The sequence below is a fragment of the Ornithodoros turicata genome, chromosome 1, assembly GCF_037126465.1.
Source record: "Ornithodoros turicata isolate Travis chromosome 1, ASM3712646v1, whole genome shotgun sequence".
In the NCBI taxonomy this organism is placed as follows: Eukaryota; Metazoa; Arthropoda; class Arachnida; order Ixodida; family Argasidae; genus Ornithodoros; species Ornithodoros turicata.
In genome coordinates, this window is record NC_088201.1 from 164,999,328 (window position 1) to 165,024,050 (window position 24,723).

The window sequence follows — 24,723 nt, forward strand, 5'->3', positions numbered from 1 at the left end:
ACTGGGGGATGTCATGTAAAACACGTAGATCCTTTTGTGGCTTGCAGTGTTGGTGTTGTTTATTCAATTCCCTTGTCATGCGGGTGCCAGTATATTGGTCAAACTAAACGTTGTGTTAATGTACGTCTGATGGAACATCGAGCTTCGAGAGGAAAGGGTTATGGAAGCTGGGGGGGGGGGGGGGGGAGGCGAACACTTAAGAACCTATTCCGGGTGTGAGCCGCAGTTCAAAAACACGAAAGTGTTGTTTAAAAGTCATAAGTTAAGGGTTCCTATTTATAACGAAGCTTTACGAATAAAACAGGCTGGCGATAGTTGTATTAGCGTGCCTTCCGTGTTGTTGATGGATAAAATTCAGCAGTTCATTGATAACTAACCCGAATTCTGGTTCTCGAGGGGGGGGGGGGCGTTTACGTGGACCCCTGCAGGAGAAATGTCTCACTTCCACGGATCGACATCCGGTGTACCTGGAAGGGATCTCCAGCGCATGTCTAGGATGTTTTCTTTTATCCGGACTAAAAATATCCGACGCTCGACATTTAGACACATGCACACACACAAGATGTCCAGTGGATCTTCTAAATTATTCTCAAAATGTTTTCTGGACATCCAGCATCAGGCAATGGGACTATCTATGGAAGGTCCATTAGACGACAGTTGAATATTTGCGGATATCGCGAAGATATCAAATATTGCGTGTAAAATATTGTCTGGATGTCTACAGGAAATGGCATGGTTGCATGGGTTGTGTTACTCAATGCTATTTTTGTGACTTGCCACAACTTCTCTTGATCGCCACCATTTTCAGCGATAATAATAATAATAACAATATACTTTTATGATAACATTATACTGTATTATTTATTTAAGGCTTTATTAGCTTGTCCAGACCAAGAGAAGCGCTGCTCCTTCGCAACGGTCAATAATTTCCAGAGCGCATTATTGTATATATTTTATGTCGTGCAAAGAGTGTTTGATTTGCGGAATGAGAACGACACATCTTGTAAAGGTTATTGTTGTGTTTGATCGATTTTAAGAGGCCGGCAGTAACCCACGCTTTCCTATAGGGGTACTATGCATGGTATTACACGACTAGATTTATTGATAATAGATTACAAAGCATCCGAGAACCGGGTAAACTTTTGTTGTGTGTTACCACAGCCAGAGAACGACCAGTCATGCAATGAAAGCAGCCGTTCGGATAGCACAATATCTATGAAGCATCTACTCTATAGTCAGTGACAACTTAAATCCTACAATTGGGACCGCACACTCGTCCGTGGAGGGCGCCTGCGCTTGGCCACCAGCCTTTGCACGACGCATCCGCGTCGCGATGCAGTGCCGGATCTTTCTCCCCCCAGTCCCCACTTGGCCGCGCCGCACTTCATTCGCGCGCTGGTTCGACTGCGCGTTGTTCCCCACCGGAGAAGGGGGACATTGGCGTCCTATTGCTAAGCGACGCAGCCCCGCCGTACTCAAGATGGAGGGCTCGTTCGCCGGCGTGGCTCAGTGTCGCTGCTCTGCTCCCTATTTAGTGACACCAGTCTTTCCTTCTGTGTTTTGCTGGTAATGTAAGTCAACTTGTGATCGCTGACGTCACAGGAAGCTATGCCGCTCGCTAAGTGGACCTCCTTCAGATTTGTCACACAGTGGTCGATTGGTGTGCTTCTCTCGGCAGTGAAGTACCTTGTTGAAAAGCGCATCATCTGTTCGAACCCATGATCACAATACACGTCTTCGCACAGTAATGAAATTGAATCATTGCTTAGCAAATTTATATTTAAATCACCTAGTGTGACAGCGTTATACTTCTCTCAGGAACAGTAGAACAACGTTTCAAGTTCTCGCAGGAAATGAATAGCCGGATTTTGTGGTGATCTGTACACAACAGCAACCAGCATGGGGCGCCCAGGAAATGTTAATAACTACGGTCCAAGATGGGGTAGGAGGGATGCAGGTTCAGAAATCTCTAGAAAGATGTTCTCACAAAAGGGGGATGTCTGCTCGAACTCTGTACAGTATATAATTTCTTACGCATAGGGCAACCCCATACACTGGGAGTCGTAAACATTTATGCTGTAGAAGGAATCGCTCAGGTCAGTCAGTCATGTTTCGAACAGAGCTACATTGTATTGCACCTATTTTATTGCAATATTTTTTTAAGCCAGCAGGGTGAGTTCATCAAAATGTTTGTCAATGCTTCGCATGTTCAAATGTATACAGCAGAAAATGCCCAATCGACAACGGTTACTAAGTCATCTAAAAATGAAGGTATATGTCAAATCCTTAAACAATTCTCAACTATGCCTGCACAACGCGAAATCTCAACCAAACACCACACCCCAAATTCTCCAAGACAAACATGATGCGTCGGTTTATTGTTTGTTTGGTCTTTACCTCGTGCACGTCCATTAGGAATAACTTCAATTATCACCATCTTAACTATTCCATCAGAAGAAGGAACACCTCTCAGAGGGGTTTAAACGGTCGCCGAGTTTACAATTGAAAGCGTCCGCAAATTCCGCCATATTGGTGACGGCAACGTTGCATCGTTCCCTATGGCGAAGGCCGTCCGTTTCGTCATGCCCGTCGCACCATTTGTAGCAGTGAGCGAGGAAAAATAGCTGCATCGGAGAGAATGGAAGTGTTGGGAGCACGGGATCCTTTCCTCCAGCGACAGCTTGAAAGGCTCTGGCCGCCATTTGCAGACCCACTAAGTCAGCGAGGAGTACATCACCTGCCTCGCTGCCCAACTTCACGCTTCCTTCGGTCAGGGTGTCAGCCGACAGCCTCACGCACTGCGCTTGTTTCAAGTAGTGGTCCCTCGCAGGTGGTGACCACCAGTTGTGCTTATTTCCGAACGCGTCGTACGTGCTGCCGTTCAAGTCGTACCCGTACATGATCTCGCGTCCGGCTAGCGCTCCTAACCCACCGTAGTTGAACGACGCCGGACCGTCTCGTATAAAGAGCGTCGGTCGAAGAGCGGGTGCCAAAGCTACTAACCGATTGCTGTGAACCACGTAGAATACTTTTGATTCATACACAGGAAACACAGCCCCGGTGTTGATGGCGCTCATTTTCTTTGCTTGGAGCGCTTTAGACCCTCGCAGCCAAGCGTCAAAGAATGGCTCCCGTTCCTCCGGTGTGTATCCTTCGTAATACGCATCTAGTTGCTGGACGTCGATGAGACCCTTTGGGTACGCTGAATAGAACTCCATGGCCTTCAACTTTGCGATGGCGGCTGCTTTCGGTTCGTCATCGAGCGAGCTGGTGTTGATGAGCGATGCGATGTAGGCGTCTCTGACGTTGAGCACAATGCCCTCCGCTGCTTGGATAGCATCTTCAGTGATCACTTTAGAAAGGTAGGACGCAGAGAACGCCACCGGCATTACTTCCGAAACTCGTGCAGAGCACAGGTCCCGAGGCGATCGCGACGGCGATAGAGTCGCCAAGAGAGACGGACTAACATACACGCCGTATTCTCTTAGCAAAACCCACGCTATGAGGATTTTCATTTCAATGTCAGCAAAACGGCTACGCAAAGATTTGATAAATGTAGTGGCTTTTGGATCGACGAACACCACGTCCTTCTCGTGGACATATTGTTTTCCGAGATTTATCAGTACAACCGGCCAGTCATCTGGAAGTTGTCCTACTGTCGTCTCCTGGTATGACGGCCTACCTGAGTCCCTAAGAGGGACATTCCAGGCGATATTAGAAGCATCTTCCTCCGCCTGCTCAATATCTCTCGCGAACACATCGGCTCTGATGCCTAACGACGTCTGGTCGTACGTGCCTTTGAAGTACGCCTTGTAGCACTCGTGATATACCTTCCGTGCCTGTCTGCGGTTCTTCTTCCTCTTGGCGTACCACTCCAACTCTTTCCTGCTGTGCGATATCTGCATGGTTCTACCCTTTCTCCGGTCTAGGTTGTTTCCAACGGCGATGGATACGAAGACGGGGATGTTGTACTCCAATCCCAAGCGTACTATCGATTCGAAGGGATTGAAAGTCGGGGGCGGAAGGTCCAGACTGACGTGCATGTCGTCCATCATGTTGGAGAGCACATACCTGGAATCCTGGTTGTCCGATGAGAAGAGACGCATGCACGATCTGAACAAAGTGGCGGCTTTCTCAATGGCAGACAGTTGACGACCCTCGGCGGCCGGGGGCACGAACAGAAGAGCTATGGCGTAACTCAAGATACTGTTGCGTCCACCTGTGAAGGCGTCTGGAATATGTTCGTTGTATCTGTCGCAGACGAAGGCGAAGAAGTCGTGGCAAGGATTGACGTTGAAACTCAGGGTAGTGGCTAGTGCCTCGGCCGCATGTTGACAGCTCTTCGTGTAGCACGGTTGGACGTGCAGGCGTTCTGAGGAGTTTTTTCGTTGCACGTCGTTGTAGTGTCCCTTGAAATATGCCAGCGATGTGACAACGATGGTCCCCGCCGTGATGCCAAGCACGGTGGCTCCAATCCAGCTTAAAGCCGCTGAAAGGGTTGACCATGCAAACTCCACAACAGGGCCATCCGGGTTCTGTAAAGAGACAAACCCCATCAGCAAATACCAGCCTGCCTCAAGTGATAATCTTACACAAATGTGCAGTTTTGCTCGACTAGGTTTCTTCACCGCTCGATGCGAGTGTTCATCCTTCTTCATCTTTCCCTACCAACTTTTCAAATGTAGCACGGGTCACAAGGTGTTTGTGATATTAAGGACCCGCGGAGTGTGCAAGGGAGGCATCGTTTCACGTTCGGGCTGTTAGAAAACCAAAACCTTGGACGCTCGTATTTACGATGATATGATTTCGTTGATCGAGCTTTTCCTAAGTACTTAAAAGGCACTATAGTGCATACATTTGCACGTTTTTGCTCTTCCTCTCAAGAAGCCTGACAATGAGGAGAGGCTTCTAATTGGTCCCCTCAGACGATTTCGCGCGATGATTGGACAAACCGGTAGAGGAGACCAAATAGAACCCGCGCATCATTGTCGGCCTCCTTCTAATGGGGACAGACAAGGAATCCTCGTCGGAGGAATCCCGTTCCTTTTGCGTGTGAGTGAAGGTAACAGCATCGGCTGTACCATAGCAATGAACCTACTGTGGGTGGCGCTGGGGAGCTGGTGGTTTTAGCTGGCTAGACTGGTTAGTAGGTTTAGTTAAGGTTAGTCCATGTTGTGTCACTGCCTTTCCCTTGGAGTGTGCACGGGGCTCGGTCCCCAGCGTCCCCCCACCTCGTGCACGCTCTTTGCGTTGACGGCATTTGTCTTATCCCCCGTCTCTGCATACAAATGTGTTTTAGTAGATGTATGTATAGCTTGCGGGTATGTTGTATTCGTACTGAACTTAAAAATAAATATTGCTTCATAAATATCGCTCATTTAGGTTTATTCGCGATAAAGAATTCAAATGACGTTCGTACGTGTGCAATTATCTGACTTCAGGGTTGGTTACTTCGATAAAAATTCGTAAGTTATCTTTCATACTGCGAGGAGAAATGTTCGGACTTTACTGCCCTTTTCTGAGATTTACTGGTTTTTTGTTTCCGAAATGGCACCCATGACGACCTAGGGTAGGTTCAGGAAGTCCAACTCGACCGGAAGACAGCTATCGAATGCAGCTCCCCCTTCTGGTACCCACATTAGACACCTTTTAGAGAAAAATCTGCGACCAAAGCGGGTCATTTGTTGCAGTAATTAACTGGTTTCAGTTTACATATTTTTTTCGCGGCTGGTAGCGGTGAAGCGCAAAAGGACGCTCTTCCCTCTCATGTTCACCAATGAATTACGTCGTTTTGCACTTCGCGGCAACAAGCCGCGAAAAAATATGTAAACTGAAACCAATTAATTACTTAAACAAATGACCCGCTTGGGTGGCATATTTTTCTCTAAAAGGTGTCCACTCAAAGTCCCAAAAGAGGTAATACCCATTTTAAAGTCGACGGCGCCCGGCTTTAGAAGCTATGTTTTTTTCCAAAACGCATTTGAATTTGTTTAAATAATGAGCACCTCCTACCCATTCAGACGGTGCGCAGCCTGTAGGTGGTACCGGACATATACTTGTAAACAAGAAAGTTACTCTCGAATTATTTATCCCGGAGATATAACCGAGACACCCGGTATAAGCAGACCGCAGTCAGCGGCGAATATAAACACGCTACTCAGATATTTCAATCCTGCGTTAGTTTCTACCCCAAAATGCTTACTTGGACCATTGAGGTCTCTGCAGAAGGCATCACAACAGGCGAGGGTTCTTGAACGGGAATTCTCACGTCGTTGCATCAAGTCTTTCGCAGACAATTATGCGCAGAAGGAAATGGAAAAGAATAAATGAAACAGCTACTGCGTGCCCCGCTCATGTCACCGTGAATTCTTCTTCTTCTTCCACCACTAGGTACAGTGGCCACAAGCCACATTACCCTTGCAATATGTACACGCCTTTTGTATCCATAAGTATGATAATGCCTGAGTTCGTTGTTAGGGCGCTTAGTTTTCGGACCCACTCCAGCGAGAGCGATGAGGTGGTAATTTCTGCCAGGATCTGTGACCTCGGGTATGGTGACTTACGTGTCGCTTGCGGGTACTGTCAACTTCACCAAGATAAAAAGACCCGCTTAAGCCTCCTCTCACTTCTTCGAACGTAGACTTTTTGACGTAAACAAGTCGCCCCTGGTGGTTGCCCAACGTGTTGAGCATCGTATCGCCACTGGCACCACACGGACACTGAGACAACGAGTGTACCAAGTTTCGCCTGCGGAACGACGTGTCATCGAAGAGGAGGAATAGGACATGCTCCCTCGGAACATCACCAGGCCATCTGCAAGTCCGTAGCCCTCTCCTTTTGTTTTGGTAAAGAAGGAAACGATGGTACCGTACGACTTTGTGTCGACTATCGAAGGTTAAACAGAGTCACACGGAAAGAGAATATCCGACGCCGCGTATGGTGGGCTAGCTGGACCTCAGGTCGGGCTATTGGTAGATTCCGACTGCTGACGACATCGACAAAACCGCGTTCACGACACCTGAAGGCCTCTATCAGCTACTTGTCATGCATTTCGGATTATGGGATGTCCCCGATATACCCTTGAAAGCATGATTGATTCCGTATTGCGCCGATTAGGCTGGAACATCTGCCTATGTTATCTTGACGAGATTATCGAACATTGAAGATCATTGCTTCAGCCAGACTCCAACTAGTAATCCGAAGAAGTGCCATTTCGGATATCGGTAGACAAAGGTGCTTGGCCACCTGGTGTCCCGGTGTAATTTCTGCAGATCCAGACAAAGTCCACACGCTTTCAGCTTTCCCAGTGCCAACGCACACCAAAGGGCTACGCAGCTTCCTGGGAACTTGCTCGTGCCCTGCGTTGGGGACTCGACACCACTTGCAGTGGATCTTGACCACTCTGTGTACCTTGCGTAGGGAGTTCCTCTACTCTGAAATTCCATCAGGAAATCGCGCAGCGCATCATGATATTCCTCGACAGAAGACCCTGAAGAGCAACGCACTGTATTGGGACACCGTCACCAGCATCCCACTATGTCGTCAACCCTACACCGCGATCCAACAGCAGGATATACCCAAAAGGAAACGCAAACGGCCAGTCCCAACAGGAACAAAGGGCATCTTTGTTCGTTTCCGCTTAGAAGTCCTCCCCAAGAAGCAGTGCCTGAATGGTAAAGGTTCTTCGTGCCCTTGGATGCAAGGTGTGAGGTATGCGCAGCTCCCCCGTCACCAGGGGAACGGAAGTGATTTGCTTGTCAGTGGGGGTGAGCGCCCTCTCCCTTTGCCGCGGAAACCAGTTATCGCCAGTTGCTCCGGAGAATCCGCAGGCTTTTCGTGTTTACTGGGTGTTTGGACGGCGGGGCTGCGGCGAACTTTTGTCATTTAGGCTTCTTCCGACCACGCGCTGAAGTGATTGGAACTGTGAAAAAAAAAAGAGTGCAGGCTTTTCGTGTTTGCTGCTTATTTGGACGGGGGAGTGCCTTGGGAAGATTTTGTCATTTAGGGTTAGCCCGACCACGCGCTGAAGTGTATGGGACTGTGCCAAAAAGATATCGCGGGTAGCACAGGCTTTTCGTGTGCGTGTTTTGACAGGGGGCTGCGGCAAAATTTCGTCGTCTAGGCTTAGCCCGATCACGCGCTGAACTGATTCGAACTGTGAAAATATGATATCGCTGATAGCGCAGGCTTATCGTGTTTACTGCCTGTTTTTTTTTTGGGGGGGGGGGGGTAGGGCGGCTGTTGCAAAATTTCGTCGGTTAGGCTTAGCCCGACCACGCGCTGAAGTGATTGGCACTGTGCCAAAAAGATATCGAGGGTAGCCCAGGTTTTTCGCGTACGTGTTTTGACGAGGGGACTTCGGCGAGAATTCGTCGTTTAGGCTTAGCCGGACCATGCGGTGACGTGATTGGAACTGTGAAAATATGATATCGCTAATAGCGCACGGTGTTCGTAATTGCTGTACTGCCTTCGCCTCATCGCGTTCCCCTGGTTGCGGCGGGGCTGCGAGCGGCACCACACGGGAGAGATGGCGATCCGATAACCAGGCATCGTCTGCTAGCGCCGAATTTCTACTCCTCTCCGCATTCCTAGGAAAGCGCTGCCACGTCTACGCATTTGGAGCTAGCAGACGACGCGCGGTTATCGGATGGCCATCTCTCGCGTGTGGCGGCGCTCGCAGCTCCCCCGTCACCAGGGGAACGGAAATGATTTGCTTGTCAGTGGGGGTGAGCGCCCTCTCCCTTTGCCGCGGAAACCAGTTATCGCCAGTTGCTCCGGAGAATCCGCAGGCTTTTCGTGTTTACTGCGTGTTTGGACGGTGGGGCTGCGGCGAAATTTTATCATTTAGGCTTCTTCCGACCACGCGCTGAAGTGATTGGAACTGTGAAAAAAAAAGAGTGCAGGCTTTTCGTGTTTACTGCTTATTTGGACGGGGGAGGGCCTTGGGAAGATTTTGTCATTTAGGGTTAGCCCGACCACGCGCTGAAGTGAATGGGACTGTGCCAAAAAGATATCGCGGGTAGCCCAGGCTTTTCGTGTGCGTGTTTTGACAGGGGGCTGCGGCAAAATTTCGTCGTCTAGGCTTAGCCCGATCACGCGCTGAACTGATTCGAACTGTGAAAATATGATATCGCTGATAGCGCAGGCTTATCGTGTTTACTGCGTGTTTTTTTTTTTTTTTTTGGGGGGGGGGTAGGGCGGCTGTTGCAAAATTTCGTCGGTTAGGCTTAGCCCGACCACGCGCTGAAATGAAATACAAATATTACAAATATGTGACAAAAGTTACTGGCAGAAAAAAATCCCTTCACCGCATGTTTCTCCAGGGTCTACGTTTTTTACTGTGAATTTCTATCAGGGTTGGTGGACCACCTTGTATGAAGGCTACCATGAAGAATCTCACTTCAAAGGGGCATGCGACTTTTTCATTAGTGACCTTACAGATAAGTCATGACTCTCTTAGGCGGTAAGCTCAATATAAAGCAGCCTTTACCGGGCTCCCCAAAGTCTGTGTGACAGATATAATGAAGGAAGTACTAAGGAAGGAACTAACAAAGCAGAACAAACGAATAACAATAAAAAACATCTATGATGAAAAACCCGAGACTGGGGAAGAGACGAAAAACAGACGTTAAAATTGAGAGTTTGTGTGCGTCGTCTGTTTTTCGTCTTTTCCCCAGTGTCGGGTTTTTCATCATGGAGTTGTAAGAATTTTCAAGATCTTTTTTTGTCTCCTCAAAACGAAGCCAGGAAAACTGAAATCCCCGTGACTGTAGCGTGCCTTTGAAATGTACAAGAAGGAGAAGAAAAAACAAAACAAAAAGGCACGATCTGATTGCAGGTGCGATTAAGTACCATGGTTGTGCCCAAACACTTCAGCTGTGAGCGTATCCTCCGATTCTAGCAGCAGCGTCATACGGTTCTCAGAATCGAGTACAGGATCTCTTCAAGCACTATTCCCCGCCACAGCCAGATCATTTCCGTAACGGTACATCTGCACTGTAGTATTTCGGGCTCCACTTTACTGATGCTAAACACTAACGTTAAACCTGACTGTGACAGTAACAACTGTCAGCACATTTATCCAAGCACAGCACGAAACCCTGTAAACAGTTTAATGCCGCGCAGTATCATTAGTACCAACTACCGACACAGTAGACAAACGCCGACGTCTCATGTGAACAGGATGGAAAGTTCTTTTGAGGCTCACGTACGTGTCTTCTAGTGACTTGAAGACACATGAGGCGATGTGGGTCCTCATGAGGCCATGAGGGCCCTCATGAGGTGAGGGCACGTGAGGCCATGTGGGTCCTCATTAGGCGAAAGTACATGAGGCGCCGTGAGGACATGAGGGCCCTCATGAGGTGAGGGCACGTGAGGATGCGGACTCCTGAGGCCACGAGCGCCCTCATGAGGTGAGGACTAGTGAGGATGAGGACCCTCATGAGGTGAAGATACGTGAGGCCATGAGGGTCGTGAATAGCCTCATGAGGTGAAGGCCCGTGAGGATGAGGATGGTGAGGCCTTTCGGGATCCCGATGCCCTGAAGTGAGGTTCGTGAGGGAAAAATTTGAAATGGAATGTGAGGGTGAGGGCGACTGAGGTTATGTTACTGGTGACGAAAATTTGGTGAGGGTGAGTGAGGCTGATAAAGTCCGTGCTTCGTGAGGTGAGGATGAGTGAGGCCGCAGGAAAATGCACATCTATGTCTGCGGGACGGTCAACGGTGCATCCATGGACGTCCCCTGTTTGTCCACAAGACGTCATATGTGACATTTGGAGGACTGAACCAGGATGTTGCCACCTACGCTATATGGGACCTATATTTCGTGTATTTCATTAATGCTCCTGCACCCATGCGTGCAGAGGCAGCATCCCAAACTACTATAATCTACTGCAGCGTACAAGGAAATAATTGCACGTGTTAATCTGTTCCCTGACAGTTTTTGGTGCTTGCATGTGTAACAATACAAATGGAAAGAGAGTTTAAATATATATTGAAAAACAATTTATTGAGGAGTTTGCAAGGTACGCAGCCAATTACAGTGCAGCAACATTTATGAAACGCTTGTCGTCATATATATAGGGTGTTGCACGAAAGAGTCACCCTTAATTATTAAAAAAAATTACATGAGATAAAAATTGGAAACCTATTGCACGACACTTACGAAGCCTTTTGCCACCCAAACAGGAGGTTTGCATGAGTGTACCTCAATAATTAGGCTAATTATCTTGAACTCAATATTTTGTCACGGAAAGGTTTTTCAGGCGGTTGTTGGGTGTTTTTGGGTGCAAAATTTTTGTAGAAACGTTTACGAAACATCCTGTATTTGTGACTGAAATGGTGTGTGCGGCTATGGGCCTTCTAATTAATGCAAAAAGGTTACCTTTTCTTTGCAATTTTTTAGTTCAATTGCGCTAATTAGATTAATTAACGAGGGACACTCATAGAAAACCACTGTTTGGGAGCAAAAACCTTCACAAGTGGCATGCAGAATGTTTTCAATTTTTATCTCACGTAGTTTTTTTGCAATAATTGATGTCGCTCTTTCGTGCAACATCCTCTGTACACATACCGTACAGTAACTATTCATATCGACACATAATTTATCACAGCCACTCTTGGTGCTTTTAGCAAAACAATAATTGCAGCTACTTTCTTATGACTGAGAAGGGAGCTATATGCCCAGACTCAAAGAAATAGGGTACAGGTATATCACAGTTACACACTGCCGACACTTCATGTGAAAGAATATCCCCGGCACACCTTGCATAGCTGTCTTGGCCGTTGCATATCGAATGCTAGAAACAAAGTATGTACGTGCTAACCAACACCATTAAATTTTTCCGAAAACGGTACAGGTCCTGACAGAAGTGTACGGAATAAGTGAGCTGAGCATTTTTTTTTCTCCGGCAAGACACCCGAGAGGCAGACGGAAGCAGGTGAGTTTGAGCGCGGTCATTGTTTGAGAGGGGTAGATGAGCGTGCTGCAAGCTACATACTGCGGTAGTTTCGGTATTGCTTCTCACGATAGTGCCTGCGAAGTGAGTTCGAAACCACTGCAGTGTTCTGCAACACCACGTCACTGAAACATTGTGAAGACTGGGAGCTCCCAGGTATTATTGGGGACATAAAAATAAGTCATTGTGGAAACACGATGCTGTGTTTCCCAAATTAAAAAGCGAAGAAGCATTACATATGTTCTAAACACACTAATCGTTAGGGAACATAGCTGCGATTATATTAAATATCAGACGTGACCAGATGACAGCTTACATACACAGTATTCCAATCACGTGTTGATTGAGAGCACTGCAGTGAAATCCAACGGGCGTCGTGGGCACGTTCACGAGAAACAATACCGAAATTACTGTAGGAGTTCATCGCAGCACACTCATCCACGCCTCTCTCAGCAAAGAACTCTACTGCTCCCGAAGACCGCTTGGGTGCCGCACGGGAGAAAAAGTACGCAGCTCACGTGTTCCGTTAACTTTTGTCGGGAACTGTAGGACACAGCAAACAGTAGGCATAAGTTAAGCTAAAAGAGCTACACCCAGTAAAGTAAAAAAAAAGTAAAAACAATTAAAAAGAGCTACACCCTGTAAAGTAAAAGTTCACAAGTTCAGAAGATGCCGCATACGTAACAATACACCAAATCAAAAATTTCACAAAAAACACAGTAGAAAGGGGCACAGGGTTGACACTCTTATTCATTTTGTGTTTGGTACCTCTTCGTAGTCTTATTTCCTCCTAGGCACACTTGTGCAGCTTTTGACGAAGATTTTTTTTCTTAAAAACGATCTTTACCTGATAGCCCGCTCCTAGCCAACCACAATCCCGAATGGCAGAGTTCTCGCCCCTGATTTGTTGAAAACCGGAGGCGCTGCCTTTTTTGTACCCATTATGAAACTCATAAGTGGTACAAAAAAGGCGTACGCCTCCCTTGTTCAACATCGCACGGGAGTGAACGATGTCATTCGAGATGACGGCATTGGTAGCAGTATGCTTTACATCACTTACATCATTACTTACTCATTACATCGCTCGTGAACGAACCATGTACAACCGGGCTCGGTTCTCTTCTGTCTTGGAAATCACGTTGAGTACTTTTTGTTTCAAACTGTTCAGCACTCTCTCACGTTGAACAATAAGTTTCCACAACCTCCCCTGCGACGGATGATTGGAGAACTACTGAGGACTCACAATTATCATCACTTCCACTCAACATGTTTACTATAAAGACCTCATCTTGATTCCGGGATCAAGACGCACGACACTCATGTTGACTTTGCGTACTCAGAGCGTTAGCCGGAATCGTAAATAGTTTTTCTGCAGCCCGACGATCCTTCATGCACACATATTTTTACCCTTAACTTTCGGCGTCACTGCACATTTCATAGGCTCACCTTGAAGCTTAAAACTGCATAACGGAATGTGAACGCATGGAGGTAAGAAACTAAGGAGATGCCCTAAGCGTCTCTCCCAATGCAAGCGGGCGTGCTGTGACCCGCGCATGGCATTGTGGTTAGTTGCCCACACACGTGACCCATAAACGTCACGGCAAGACGTCATAAAACATGGCGGCCTCCATGCCCGCGGCGTATCTTACCTGAATACAGAGACAAGCTGCGACCGAATAACTTGTTTCCGCTTTCATAACATCTTTGGAGTTAGAAGTTATCGTACTCGTTGAAACACAAAATAGACAAGCTCTGTGTGGAAGCAATGGATCACTGAATCGCTAGAAGACGTACGTACGTCATAATGACACTGCCTGGCTTCTCTTCCGTTTTGCTCAACTTTTGCTGTGATTTATCACTCGGCAAATGTTGAAACACCACATAAACTTCAAAGTATTGTGCAAAGAGACTCCGCGAAGGTAAGAGGTTTGCCGAAGATGAGGTTTGCTAAACTTCCAAGCCTCCGCGCAGACCGCCATAACACCGAAACAAGTACAAATTACATATGAGAGACCGAAGGAAATCATCGTAACGCTCATGACAGAGCGTCGCACGTTCAAGTCACATCTTCGCAATTACGCAGAAGTTTAAAAGAAGTCGAGCTGCAGGTGCCAACCAGGGAGACCACATAGCTCCAGAAACCATCCAGTTCTTTGAAGGAGGAGGAGGTAGCTGAAAGAAGACAAAACACACACATTTGCTACGTTTAACACAAGCACATCCACAGCTTTCGATGCACTAGTAGCATCTGAAGGTGGTCAATGGCAAAGGTGGTCCACGTGACCGGGCAACTAGATGGGCGTGGTATTGCCATGAGGTACCGCTAGAGGGGTCCCACGGCCCTCCGATCTTATAGCCCTCTCCTTAGTTTCTTACCTCCATGTGTGAACGTTCACAGTGGCGAGCGGATGATGATGATGACGTGCGTTATTGTCGATGCTCATGGCGCTTTCTGCTTTTGCTCGGCGGTGCAAGTTAATGCAGCAGACGACGCTCAGCAGTGAATGGCGGGGAACGTTTCTTTGTTTTTGATCCTAGGGAATCTAGCTCGCATACGGTTGGTACTGTCGTAGTTCTATGCACGTTGTTTTATGGAGCTATTGAGTAAACGAAACTGGTGTAATATTACTCGCAGGATGCCAATCAAAATATAGCTGCTAAGATCCAGCATCAAAATCTTGCGCTATGTAATTTTACGCATGTAGTTATTAGTTGCGACCAGAGTGCACCACACCTTCGTTGTTAAGAAAGCTGTTAGCCTAATTGGCTGTATCACAACACGTCCGATACTATACATCCACAGGACGTCCAGGGGACGTTCAGCTTGCAACGTCAGCACTGGATAAATCCAGGATATTTATGGATATTTTAGGACATCCAGGCGATGTCCAACGGACATCCATCATGGATCTGGACGTTATGACTAAACTGGGATGTCCTGGGGACGTTGATGGTTGTCTGGGTCGTCCTTTTTGGTCCTCACGTTGCTTACTTCTGAGCAAAATACGACACTTAAACGAAAGCGAAATCAAAACTGCAGTTCCATCCGGCTGGCAGGATATGCGACACGTCGCAGTCTGGGGAGCAGCATGTCAACTGCTCTTCTCAACGCAGCCATCTTGATTGTTTTGACTACGGGAATTGCACATTTTCAGTTATAACTTCGTGCTGCGGCGCTCATCACTTCGAAATTTACCAAGATTAAATGTCCTTATGAGCTTTGTATAAAGATTGCACAATGTGCCACCTGCATTGTGTAATTGGCGAATACGGCATGGCGGCACGGGTAGACTTTTATAGGGTAACACCCTGTACATTCGCAAAGTTCACTGCAACATGCAAGATTTGACGTTTCAGCTTGCTGACCGGCATCAGCCCATCTCGTCATGATTTCTTTGTGTGTGTGTGTGTTGATGAATAAATTTATTGTATATGTGCTGAAAGATGACTACAGATGACTAGAATGCTTGCTAGTTGCGCTTGTGGTATATGAGTAAGAGAAGTCTTATATCTGGATAATTCCCTTGTGATTTGAAAGGAACACTGAACATCAGAGCCAGAAGGTTTTCAAGTACAGGGTGGGTGCCAAAAGGTCAGCCATATTTTCGCGCGTGGCGCGATACCTACTTGACTGACAGACTTCCGCTACCACAGAGTGCATAACTTGTGTCAGAGGAACCTCCGAAAAAAATCGTGGTTACCAGGCACTGCATAACAAAGTAAGTACGACCACTCAAACTTTCGTCTTCATGCATTTCCTATGCGCTACACCGATGTGAACACGGTGGTCTGCAAATTGTTGTGCATCCGCCTAGGGGCGCTAGCGCGAATTTGTTTCCGCTTTCCACGCCGCTAGCGCCCGGCTGGCAGGATATGCCATTTATGCTATATATCCTAAAAAGACGTTCACAGGATATTCTCGTGGATCTACAAATGACTAAGAAGTGCTAGTCCTCAGAACGTCTCCTGGATGTCAGTGGGCACTGTGGCAAATCCCAACGTCCAAAATGGGATATCGTGTAGACATTTTCTGGATATACAGTGTGTTTGCTCTAATGTGTCCAGGAATTTTACTTAAAGCGAGCGATAAAAAAGAAATGAGCCCTACTTTTCAGCTACTTGACTAAGAAACAGGTGCTACTAGTGAAGCAGTAACTGTAAGTACCAGAAAAGTACCACTTGCTTTTCTTTTATCGCTGCTTTAAATATAATTTCTGGACACGTTAGAGCAAACACCCTGTATATGGTTTGCTGGGGTATATGTACTGTCCCTTATGTAGCTACGGGACAGCTATGTGTTATTGGATAAAACGATTCCATTTTTTTTCGTCTATTTGAAGTCTAGCGCAAGCGTTACGCATTTTCACTGCAAACTTGTGAGCCGAGGCCAAGAACGGCAAATATTCCTTTCGGTGATAACACGAAGAAAAATAACGAGTGGTGTTGTCCCTAAAGAAAGCTGGAACTGATCAGTAGCTCAAAGACCGCCATGTACGGGCCCACAAATTAGCGTAACTAATCACTAGCGATATTGATGGAAGGTAAGGATGCGGATGTTTGTGCAGCGCACTTGGGATCCATCACGGTTGGTACTGTCCTTGAAATCACAAGTAAACAGAAAACGGTTGAGAGCATTAAATAGCTTAATTAGCGGAAAACGAGACTTTCGTGCAGTAGGCTGCACTTCTTAAGGTTTGAGAACCTGTTAGAAATAGTCAAGAATATATTGCGACTTGCGTTGATATATTCTTGAATATTCTTGACTATTTGTAACAAGTCCTCAAACCTAAAGAAGTGCAGCCTACTGCACGAAAGTCTCGTTTTCTGCTAATTAAACTATTTAATGCTCTCAACCGTTTTCTGCCGGAAACTTGCAATTGTTTTTTCACGTTCTACGATGTCCTTGAAATCCTTCATCAGGCCTTGTCGTTGTAATGCCCTTGTCACTCAGGCAATCTTCAGTGCTGACCAAAACAAATGGCCATCGAACATGTGCCCAGCGCCGTCAAGCGTGTAACATGTCAACTTATGAAGGAGCAGTGGGTCCAGTGCTCCCGGAGAACGGACAATAGGCCTCTCCCTGTGTGTATACAGTTGACGTCATAGTGTTCGACAGCGCCACCAATTTGGTAGAACTGCACTACGCTCGAAGCTCTGGGCGAACAATGTCGCGCCCGGAAGCCACGGTCTTGAGGGGATTACGATGGTCCCTGAAATAGACGCGACCTTCGGTTACTTCGGTCCTACTTTTCTTTCAATAGGAGGCAGCGAACAAGTACCCATTCGTGGAACCCAGCCCTCCCCATCCGATTCGTTTCGGCTTCAGTCAGTCTGTCTACCAACGTCATGACGACGTTTCTCGGGTTGAGCTCTATTGCTCACCGGACAATTGCTCACCAAAAAAAAAAAACTGCTGAGGACGGACAATCGCGCACCAGAGAACCGTTGAAGCTGGTCACTCACCACCTCTTTCATCACACTTATATTGTGATTTTATTTCGCGTTTATGGCGCTCGAGTTTTTTGTGTTAGCTCAACTTCTTTTTTAGCTTTCTAAGTTGCTCCGAATAGATCTAAAAAATCCACCAGTGAAGAGGGTGAGGAGGGAGGTCGTCCACTTGCAGGCACGCCTGAAGCGCCTCTGTCAGGACCTGCATCTATGGGGCGTTCTTATAGGGTTGTTGGGCTGGGCCAGAGGGCGCTCCTGATTACGGCAGTCAGCGCCACTTGTGGCGATAGTGCTAAGTTTTCCAAAGTAGCGTATTCTCTGATCACGCACACGGTATGTGCTGTGTCAAAATGGCCAAGCTGTGTTGCGATTTTCATAAGGCAAAAGAGACCGGGGATTGTTTCCCCATCAAGTCGGAAGAAGGGAAACCGTCAATAGCGGCGCGTTTTTGGCGCATGGCAGAATATTATCGGACAGGCTCGAAATACGAGTAAAATGCCGGTGCTCCCCAGATGCCGTAGATCTACTAGCTCTGAGCGCAACCTAACTGAAGAATAAAGCATGAATGCATACAGTTGGATATCTCTGGTTTCAAATGTTTTACTCGGGTTTACGAAGAAGGTGTGAGAGCCGAGTAATGATTTATAAAATTAACGGAGCGAGCACTATGCATACTTGTCATTAGCCAGTAGTTGGGTCTTTTTAGGAGCGTTACACTCCCTCTTCGCTTACTCGAAACCATGCTACCACTTATCACATATGTGTCAGTGACTGTTTCGAAAGAGAAGAATATGGGAGTCAGATCAGAACAGTCATCAGAACAAATATTTGAATGTCTTTGTGGCTGAGATTATTGACTTTGAGGCACTAACTTAACGAGAGACATGTCTCGAGTGCAATACAACTTTCATAATCGAATGACCAGTTGTAATGACTCCCGGTGCATACTGCACAGGTCTGATCACTTTGCGACCTAGATGCGCTCGTAACATCTCATACTTCTCGTATGCTTCCCACGCACTCGCTGCCTAGGAATTTGTTCCACCTATATCTGTAGAATATGTAACTAAGAATTAAAAAAAAAATGAATGCGTAATCTACATTACTCACGATTTTCACATAGTACTATGGATATATATGGACCTATAGATATAGGTCTGCGCATGGGTCTACGTCTACGACAGAATGGCGTAGACGCAGACGAGCTCATGAACGAGATTCATTATATATATTTAAACAACAACAAAAAAAAATAAGCGTGGAGCACGAAGCAGATACAAAAGACCGAACAGCTCAAGTTTATACGCTTGCAGAATCACACAGCTATCAGCTTGAGTTTGGATGCAAACAATAACAGAAAAACAGATATGATGTTATGATGACGCTCCGGTGTTCTTTGTGCAGTTCAGTACGATTTATAACAGTAACGTGGTCCAGGCTTTTATTTTTCCCGTTCCACGGGCTGTACATTCTCAAATATTGCACAGAAGCAGGTGGAAGGTCGTGCACAGCGCATGTAATCGTATTCGTCGCCCGACGAGTCTACTTTGAAACTTTGCCTCCCCGTACCACCAGGGGAGAAACGCGGCGCTAGTGTCGCGCTGCCAAACTCCAGGCGAACGTCCCTATAGGGTTTTTTTTTTTCAAAAGGGGGTGGAGCAGCAATGTGCTTCCAGGTGGGGGGGGGGAGCTGAGAGTGCAACCACCTCAACCTCCTTCCCTGGAGACGGACGTTGCGAACTGTGCGGGTGTCCATAGATTCATATTATTATTACATGTGAGAAAAACATCATGACCTATGAATAAAGAGTGCAGAATTTTCACAAGTGACCTAGCCCCCTCTCGGTACGCCCATGCCTGCGTCACCAGGATCTTCCAAACACAAGCCGGGAGAATTCACGAATATTCGATGTCCGTCCAAGTCGGTCTAGCGAACGAAAACCACATCTTAGCGCCCATTAGGCTTAGCAGGGCGGACACGCCTGCACAGCACGTTGGTTAGTTTATTATTAGGTTAGTCCAAGATCAGTGTTTGCATTTCTATGTCCAGGTTAGTCTAAGTTCGGTGTTGGCAGTTTCCCGCGCGCGACTGTGCATTTTACTTACAGTAGTTTGTTTTGCAACGGGAATTTTGATCACTTTATTTCGAGGTACACCCCAGTTCAGCGAACAAATAAAAACTCGAGTGTACGAGCGTCATGAACGAGAAATAAAATTACATCATATAAAAACGCGAAATAAAATTACGTATAAGTGTGGTGAAAGAGGTGGTGAGCAATTGTCCTGGATCCAGTCCTCCCTTACAGTTTGACAAGTTACACACTTAGTGGCGCTACTCGCATTTTCAATGACAATTGGTTTAAATGTCCATTGAACATGTAAGCATAGCAAGCAGGCCTCACTCCTTTCTCTAGTTGAACATCATTCCCCTCCTCCCCCCTTTCACCAAACACTGCCCGTTTGTCATGGGTATGGGTCACAGCTCTTCGAGTACACATGTATTCATTCACAGGTCAGTCACAGGTATTCACCGGTCATCTGACAGGTATTCGCAAATTAAATACAGTCTTCAACAACAACAACAACAACAGATATATTCCGATGATGAAGTGGGGAGGTTTTCCACTCTGGGAGTGGGTATGAAATACGGGCGCACAGTGTTTAAACCACATTCGTGTTTCTCAGTGTTCTGGGAATAATTAATCTTCCATTTCTCTTTCGCCGAAAAGAAGACGGAAATGCCCGCGCACCGAAATATCCGTGCTCCAAGATACCCGTGCACCGCAATGTCCGTACTAAAATGTCCCGTACCGGAATGTCCGGTTCCCGTGTCAAACGATGTCTTTCCTTCTCCGAGCTCTCCAGTGTTCGTCGTTCCACTCATAACACCCCGAGTCTCTGATCCACCATGACGACAAGTCTTCGACTGCAGACTTAGTTCTAAAGTGTGCACTATACAATTTTTCGCACAGAGAACAGAATGTTTCATTCCAGCCGACGACATCGTACCTGTCCTTCCACTCGAGATACCCTTGATACAATCGGAAATCACTTTTCACGTTTTCCATATAATCAGCTAACTCTTTCGGTCCCTCGAAGGCAGACGCGTCAATCACAGAATGCGGTGCTGCTACGGCACTGTAGTTAACAGCGCCCAGGGCAACGGGTACGATGATGCGCTCGAGAGCGTAAAACAATTTTTCCGTCACGTAGTCGCGGCACAGTGCGTTTTCTAAGGCGAGCCAGAAGTAGTACTCAGACTCAAACTTTCGGAAACAAGCATCGTAGGAATCTACGGGGCATTTGTGAGTCCCACATCGTCCGTAGACGTCGATGTGAATGTAACGCTGCAGTTCTTTTATGAAAGCTTCTCGTCCGCTGTGCGCGGCACAATTACTGACCACCCAGACTGCAGTCTTATTCTTTTGTTCCCATATTCTCTTACTGCTCGATGCTATTTCTTTACCCTTCTCTCTTCTCTCTAGCGATCCATATGCGCCAGGAACATCCGAATCAGCTCGATAGGTCATAGTCCAGTTGAACACTGATTTCATGCTGTCGAGGACGACGCCATCAGTATAGGGCGGCGCTTCCATACACCAAAACACCCACTTCTGTGCAGGCGAACGACGTGCGGGCATGTCCCTTAGGCTCATGTCTCTGACGTGAAATACTACGGCGTCGCTGGAAGAGAGAAGGTTTCTGTTGTAAGTGACGTGACAGCGGCGACTGCACTCCGGAATTTCAATCTCGTCCTGCGAAGAAAGCCCCAGCAGACGCGATCTGAAGAATGGTGTCCACAGCAAGATACGGGGCATGTCCGTTGTGGATGTCCGGGGGATGTTGCTGAAGTTGGTGGAAGACGCCCGGCTGTACCACGGCATGTGTCCGTACAGCATTTGCGTACGATGAAGTGGGAGGCCTCCAGAATGGTACACAGTCCCGTAGATGTACAGCGCTATTGCGGCCACTGCAACGAGTACGAGTATCCGCGGTGCCCATCGTGGACTTCGTGCCATGAGCTGCGCAAAAGTGTTTCACGGAAGAGAGACAATCCACACAATAACGCGCGGCTGTTATCGTACACTCCTGATCCCGTGAGTCACGGAGAGATAAGAGACAAATGAGTGGGCGCTCGGCCGGCCTCCTACATTTCTGGTACTTCGGCCACTCGTGCCCTTATCGTGCTCCCCAGGTGTTCTCGGCACCGTGTTTTCACGCTCTTATTAGAGGGCGGTTGTTTCTTTATTTATTCATTTATTTAATTTCGTGTTAGCGCCGTGAAGCAACTCTGGCTATGAGCGGCGCGCAAGAGGGCGGTTGTAAAACGGTAGAGTAACAGCTGTTCGTTAACTACTCCACTAGGAGAAATGAGTCGTTCCACACGAAGTGATCCAATGGTTCTGCTCGACACTCGGCTTTTGGGTTTCCAAATCTTATCATGGATCCTCTGTGCTATCGGTACGCATTCCTCCAAATCCCTACTTAGAAATATTGAAGCGCTCTCGATCTACATCAAATTTATGAATCGTTAGCAATCGCTAGTAGCCCAGCTGGCGGATATCCCATATCTAGGTTTTACATTGATGACCAGAATCATGCTCAGTTGGCAGGCTGCCGTAAAGGGTGGGTGTGCTTCCCGTGATCTTTCAGAGTCAACCCATTTGTATTCATTCAATGTAGTAAGGGACTCCTGTTTGTAAAAGGTAGAATGCGCATAAGAAATTTTCATTTGTGCTTTTCACGAAAATGGCTTGGGACTAGTGCATCCTGGGTCGATTTCGCAGACTACTGTGCCGACATTTAAGGCTGTCTGAGGAAAAAAAAAACAAGAAGAAGAACACCTAGACAGCATATTCGGCGCCCGGATTCGAACCTGAGTCACCGCCTAGTCTTGTCCCTGACACAATCTCCTGTGGACATCGAGGTTTAGATGTCCTGAGGAGGTCCTATCACGGACAGAATAGAGACCTGGAGAGGAGAAACGCGCAATTGTGTGGCACTGAGGAACCTTAACTTCCGATTATCTACTGAATGCCTCAATGCAAAGGCGGTAAGAAACACAGATGGTATACTGATGGTGAGGTATACTCCCAGTAATTCCTGGATTCAACGTTGTTTGTGTTCGTAATCGAATCAAACCTCCTTCCACACCCGCTTCATTTCGTTGCACAGACGAGCAGGGCTCTCTAATATGCAGAAGCTCGCAAGACAAGCAATATCATACACTGACTGCTTTCTCTTTCGAAGGCAATGCCACTGTCTTTCTAAAGTTCTTAGTTGTCCCTAGCAGCTTTTATATATTACTCTTTTTAAAGACGGCTCCTGTTACCCATTGTGGGAAATATTAGATACAAAAAAGGAGCGTACGGAAAATGAAATATGTGGTGGATATATGTTGATATCTACTGAAAACATTTGTGACAGCTTCATGCCACCACCTTTACCAAATACATAGAACATCTTATATTGGTTCAGGTAATGCCCATGTCAGCAATGAACGGACGAATCAGGTCCATTCTAAAAGCGATAAAGGTTCGTTTTTTTTCTCTTTGGATGTTGTTGATCTGTTCTATAGTTTGCCTTTGCGCATCATTTCTTCGTGTGTACAGGAAGCAATATCTGTTGGGTTAGTGTCCTTTCAAAATACTGTGGGTGTATCAGATAGTGTTTTCATGGATATTCTAGAATTGTATTTAGATTCTACTGTTGTGCATGTGTCGGGTGTATGTATAGGATTAAAAATTGCTCCAGTACTTAGTGATTTGGTTTTGGCTAAGGTAGATAGGGCTGTTTCTGAGAGCTTGGGGGTGGGAGACTTGGGGTTGAATTTATTACTAGGTATGTTGATGACTTTTTGGTATGTGTGGGTATGGAAGGAGATGAATCGGGTATACAGGGTTTGTTCGTTGGAGAGGGTTTGGGTTTAAAGTTTACTGTGGAAAGGGAAGAAAATGGTCAAATTCAGTACTTGGTGAGGTCGTGTGTTCATAAGGTGGGGTCGAGTTGCATGGAGCAGGTGACTAGGCTTGAGGACGCTGGATATCCTCAGAATATAATCAGTGATGTCGTAAATAGGTTGATAAAGGAACCTTGTGATCCTCATGTGCGATATGAACAAAGAGATTGGAGGGGGTTGGAGTGATCCCGTATGTTTATCAAGTCTCCCACCGCCTAAAACAGGTAGACTGTAGGCATAGTGTTGATGTGGTTTTTAAAAGGGGTTATTGGCTCAAGTCTTTGATGGGTTAGGGTTAACCGGACAAAAACTGGGGGATGTCGTGTAAAACACGTAGATCCTTTTGTGGCTTGCAGTGTTGGTGTTGTTTCTTCAATTCCCTTGTCTTGCGGGTGCCAGTATATTGGTCAAACTAAACGTTGTGTTAATGTACGTTTGATGGAACATCGAGCGTCGAGAGGAAAGGGTTATGGTAAGCTGGGGGGGGGGGGGGCGAACACTTAAGAACCTATTCCGGGTGTGAGCCGCAGTTCAAAAACACGAAAGTGTTGTTTAAAAGTCATAAGTTAAGGGTTCCTATTTATAACGAAGCTTTACGAATAAAACAGGCTGGCGATAGTTGTATTAGCGTGCCTTCCGTGTTGTTGATGGATAAAATTCAGCAGTTCATTGATAACTAACCCGAATTCAGGTTCTCGGGGGGGGGGGGGGGGTGCGTTTACTTGGTGCTCCTGTTTGCGTGATAACTGATGTGATTACAGCATGATGGCCTTGGCTACCACTAGGGGTTCGTTCGGTGCAGTTGGTGTACTTAAGCGTTACCTCTGCCATTAAAGGTGTTTGTCAGTCAGTGCTTCGTCTGTGTTTCGTCAGTACATGTCCCCTGCACTGGGGTTTTATCGCTTTTAGAATGTACCACCAAACAGCCCGGTTTTTATCGGTTTTATCGGTGACACCCGGTATAAGCAGACCGAAGTCAGCGGCGAATATAAACACGCTACTCAAAAATTTCAATCCTGCGGAAGTTTCTGCCCCAAAATGCTTACTTGGACCATTGAGGTCTCTGCAGAAGGCATCACAACAGGCGGTGGTTCTTGAACGGGAATTCTCACGTCGTTGCATCAAGTCTTTCGCAGACAATTATGCGCAGAAGGAAAGGGAAAAGAATGAGTGAAACAGCTACTGCGTGCCCCGCTCATGTCACCGTAAATTCTTCTTCTTCCACCACTAGGTACAGTGGCCACAAGCCACATTACCCTCGCAATATGTACACGCCTTTTGTATCCATAAATATGATAATGCCTGAGTTCGTTGTTAGGGCGCTTAGTTTTCGGACCCACTCCAGCGAGAGCGATGAC

General features: G+C 46.8%; 2 protein-coding genes across 3 annotated transcripts; both read right to left on the bottom strand.

Moving 5' to 3' along the window:
- Window positions 1–2,228: 2,228 nt before the first annotated feature.
- On the bottom strand, window positions 2,229–6,340 carry LOC135372444 (membrane metallo-endopeptidase-like 1). The gene is made up of 2 exons (XM_064606052.1): window positions 6,203–6,340; window positions 2,229–4,535 (listed from the first exon to the last, which is right to left on the bottom strand). Exons 1-2 carry the CDS (start codon window positions 6,230–6,232, stop codon window positions 2,451–2,453), a joined length of 2,115 nt encoding a protein of 704 aa, XP_064462122.1. The 5' UTR covers window positions 6,233–6,340; the 3' UTR covers window positions 2,229–2,450.
- Window positions 6,341–19,980: 13,640 nt separating this feature from the next.
- Window positions 19,981–24,554, bottom strand: LOC135372448 (alpha-(1,3)-fucosyltransferase C-like). Of its 2 annotated transcripts, none has more exons than XM_064606064.1 (2): window positions 24,412–24,554; window positions 19,981–21,376 (listed from the first exon to the last, which is right to left on the bottom strand). In XM_064606064.1, the coding sequence occupies exons 1-2, from the start codon at window positions 24,485–24,487 to the stop codon at window positions 20,238–20,240; spliced, it is 1,215 nt and encodes a 404-aa protein (XP_064462134.1). In that variant the 5' UTR covers window positions 24,488–24,554; the 3' UTR covers window positions 19,981–20,237. The 2 variants fall into 2 exon arrangements, with proteins under 2 accessions (XP_064462134.1, XP_064462127.1); XM_064606057.1 differs by having other exon boundaries at window positions 19,981–21,428.
- Between the last annotated feature and the right edge of the window lie 169 nt (window positions 24,555–24,723).

Bases quoted from the DNA above. Each gene is read 5' to 3' on its own strand.
- LOC135372448 (XM_064606057.1), bottom strand. From the start codon at position 24,441: ATGCCTTCTGCAGAGACCTCAATGGTCCAA. The intron at 21,429-24,411 runs GTAAGCATTTTG...ACTTTTGCGCAG, and splicing joins CAGAGACCTCAATGGTCCAA to CTCATGGCACGAAGTCCACG.
- LOC135372444 (XM_064606052.1), bottom strand. From the start codon at position 6,232: ATGCCTTCTGCAGAGACCTCAATGGTCCAA. The intron at 4,536-6,202 runs GTAAGCATTTTG...GTCTCTTTACAG, and splicing joins CAGAGACCTCAATGGTCCAA to AACCCGGATGGCCCTGTTGT.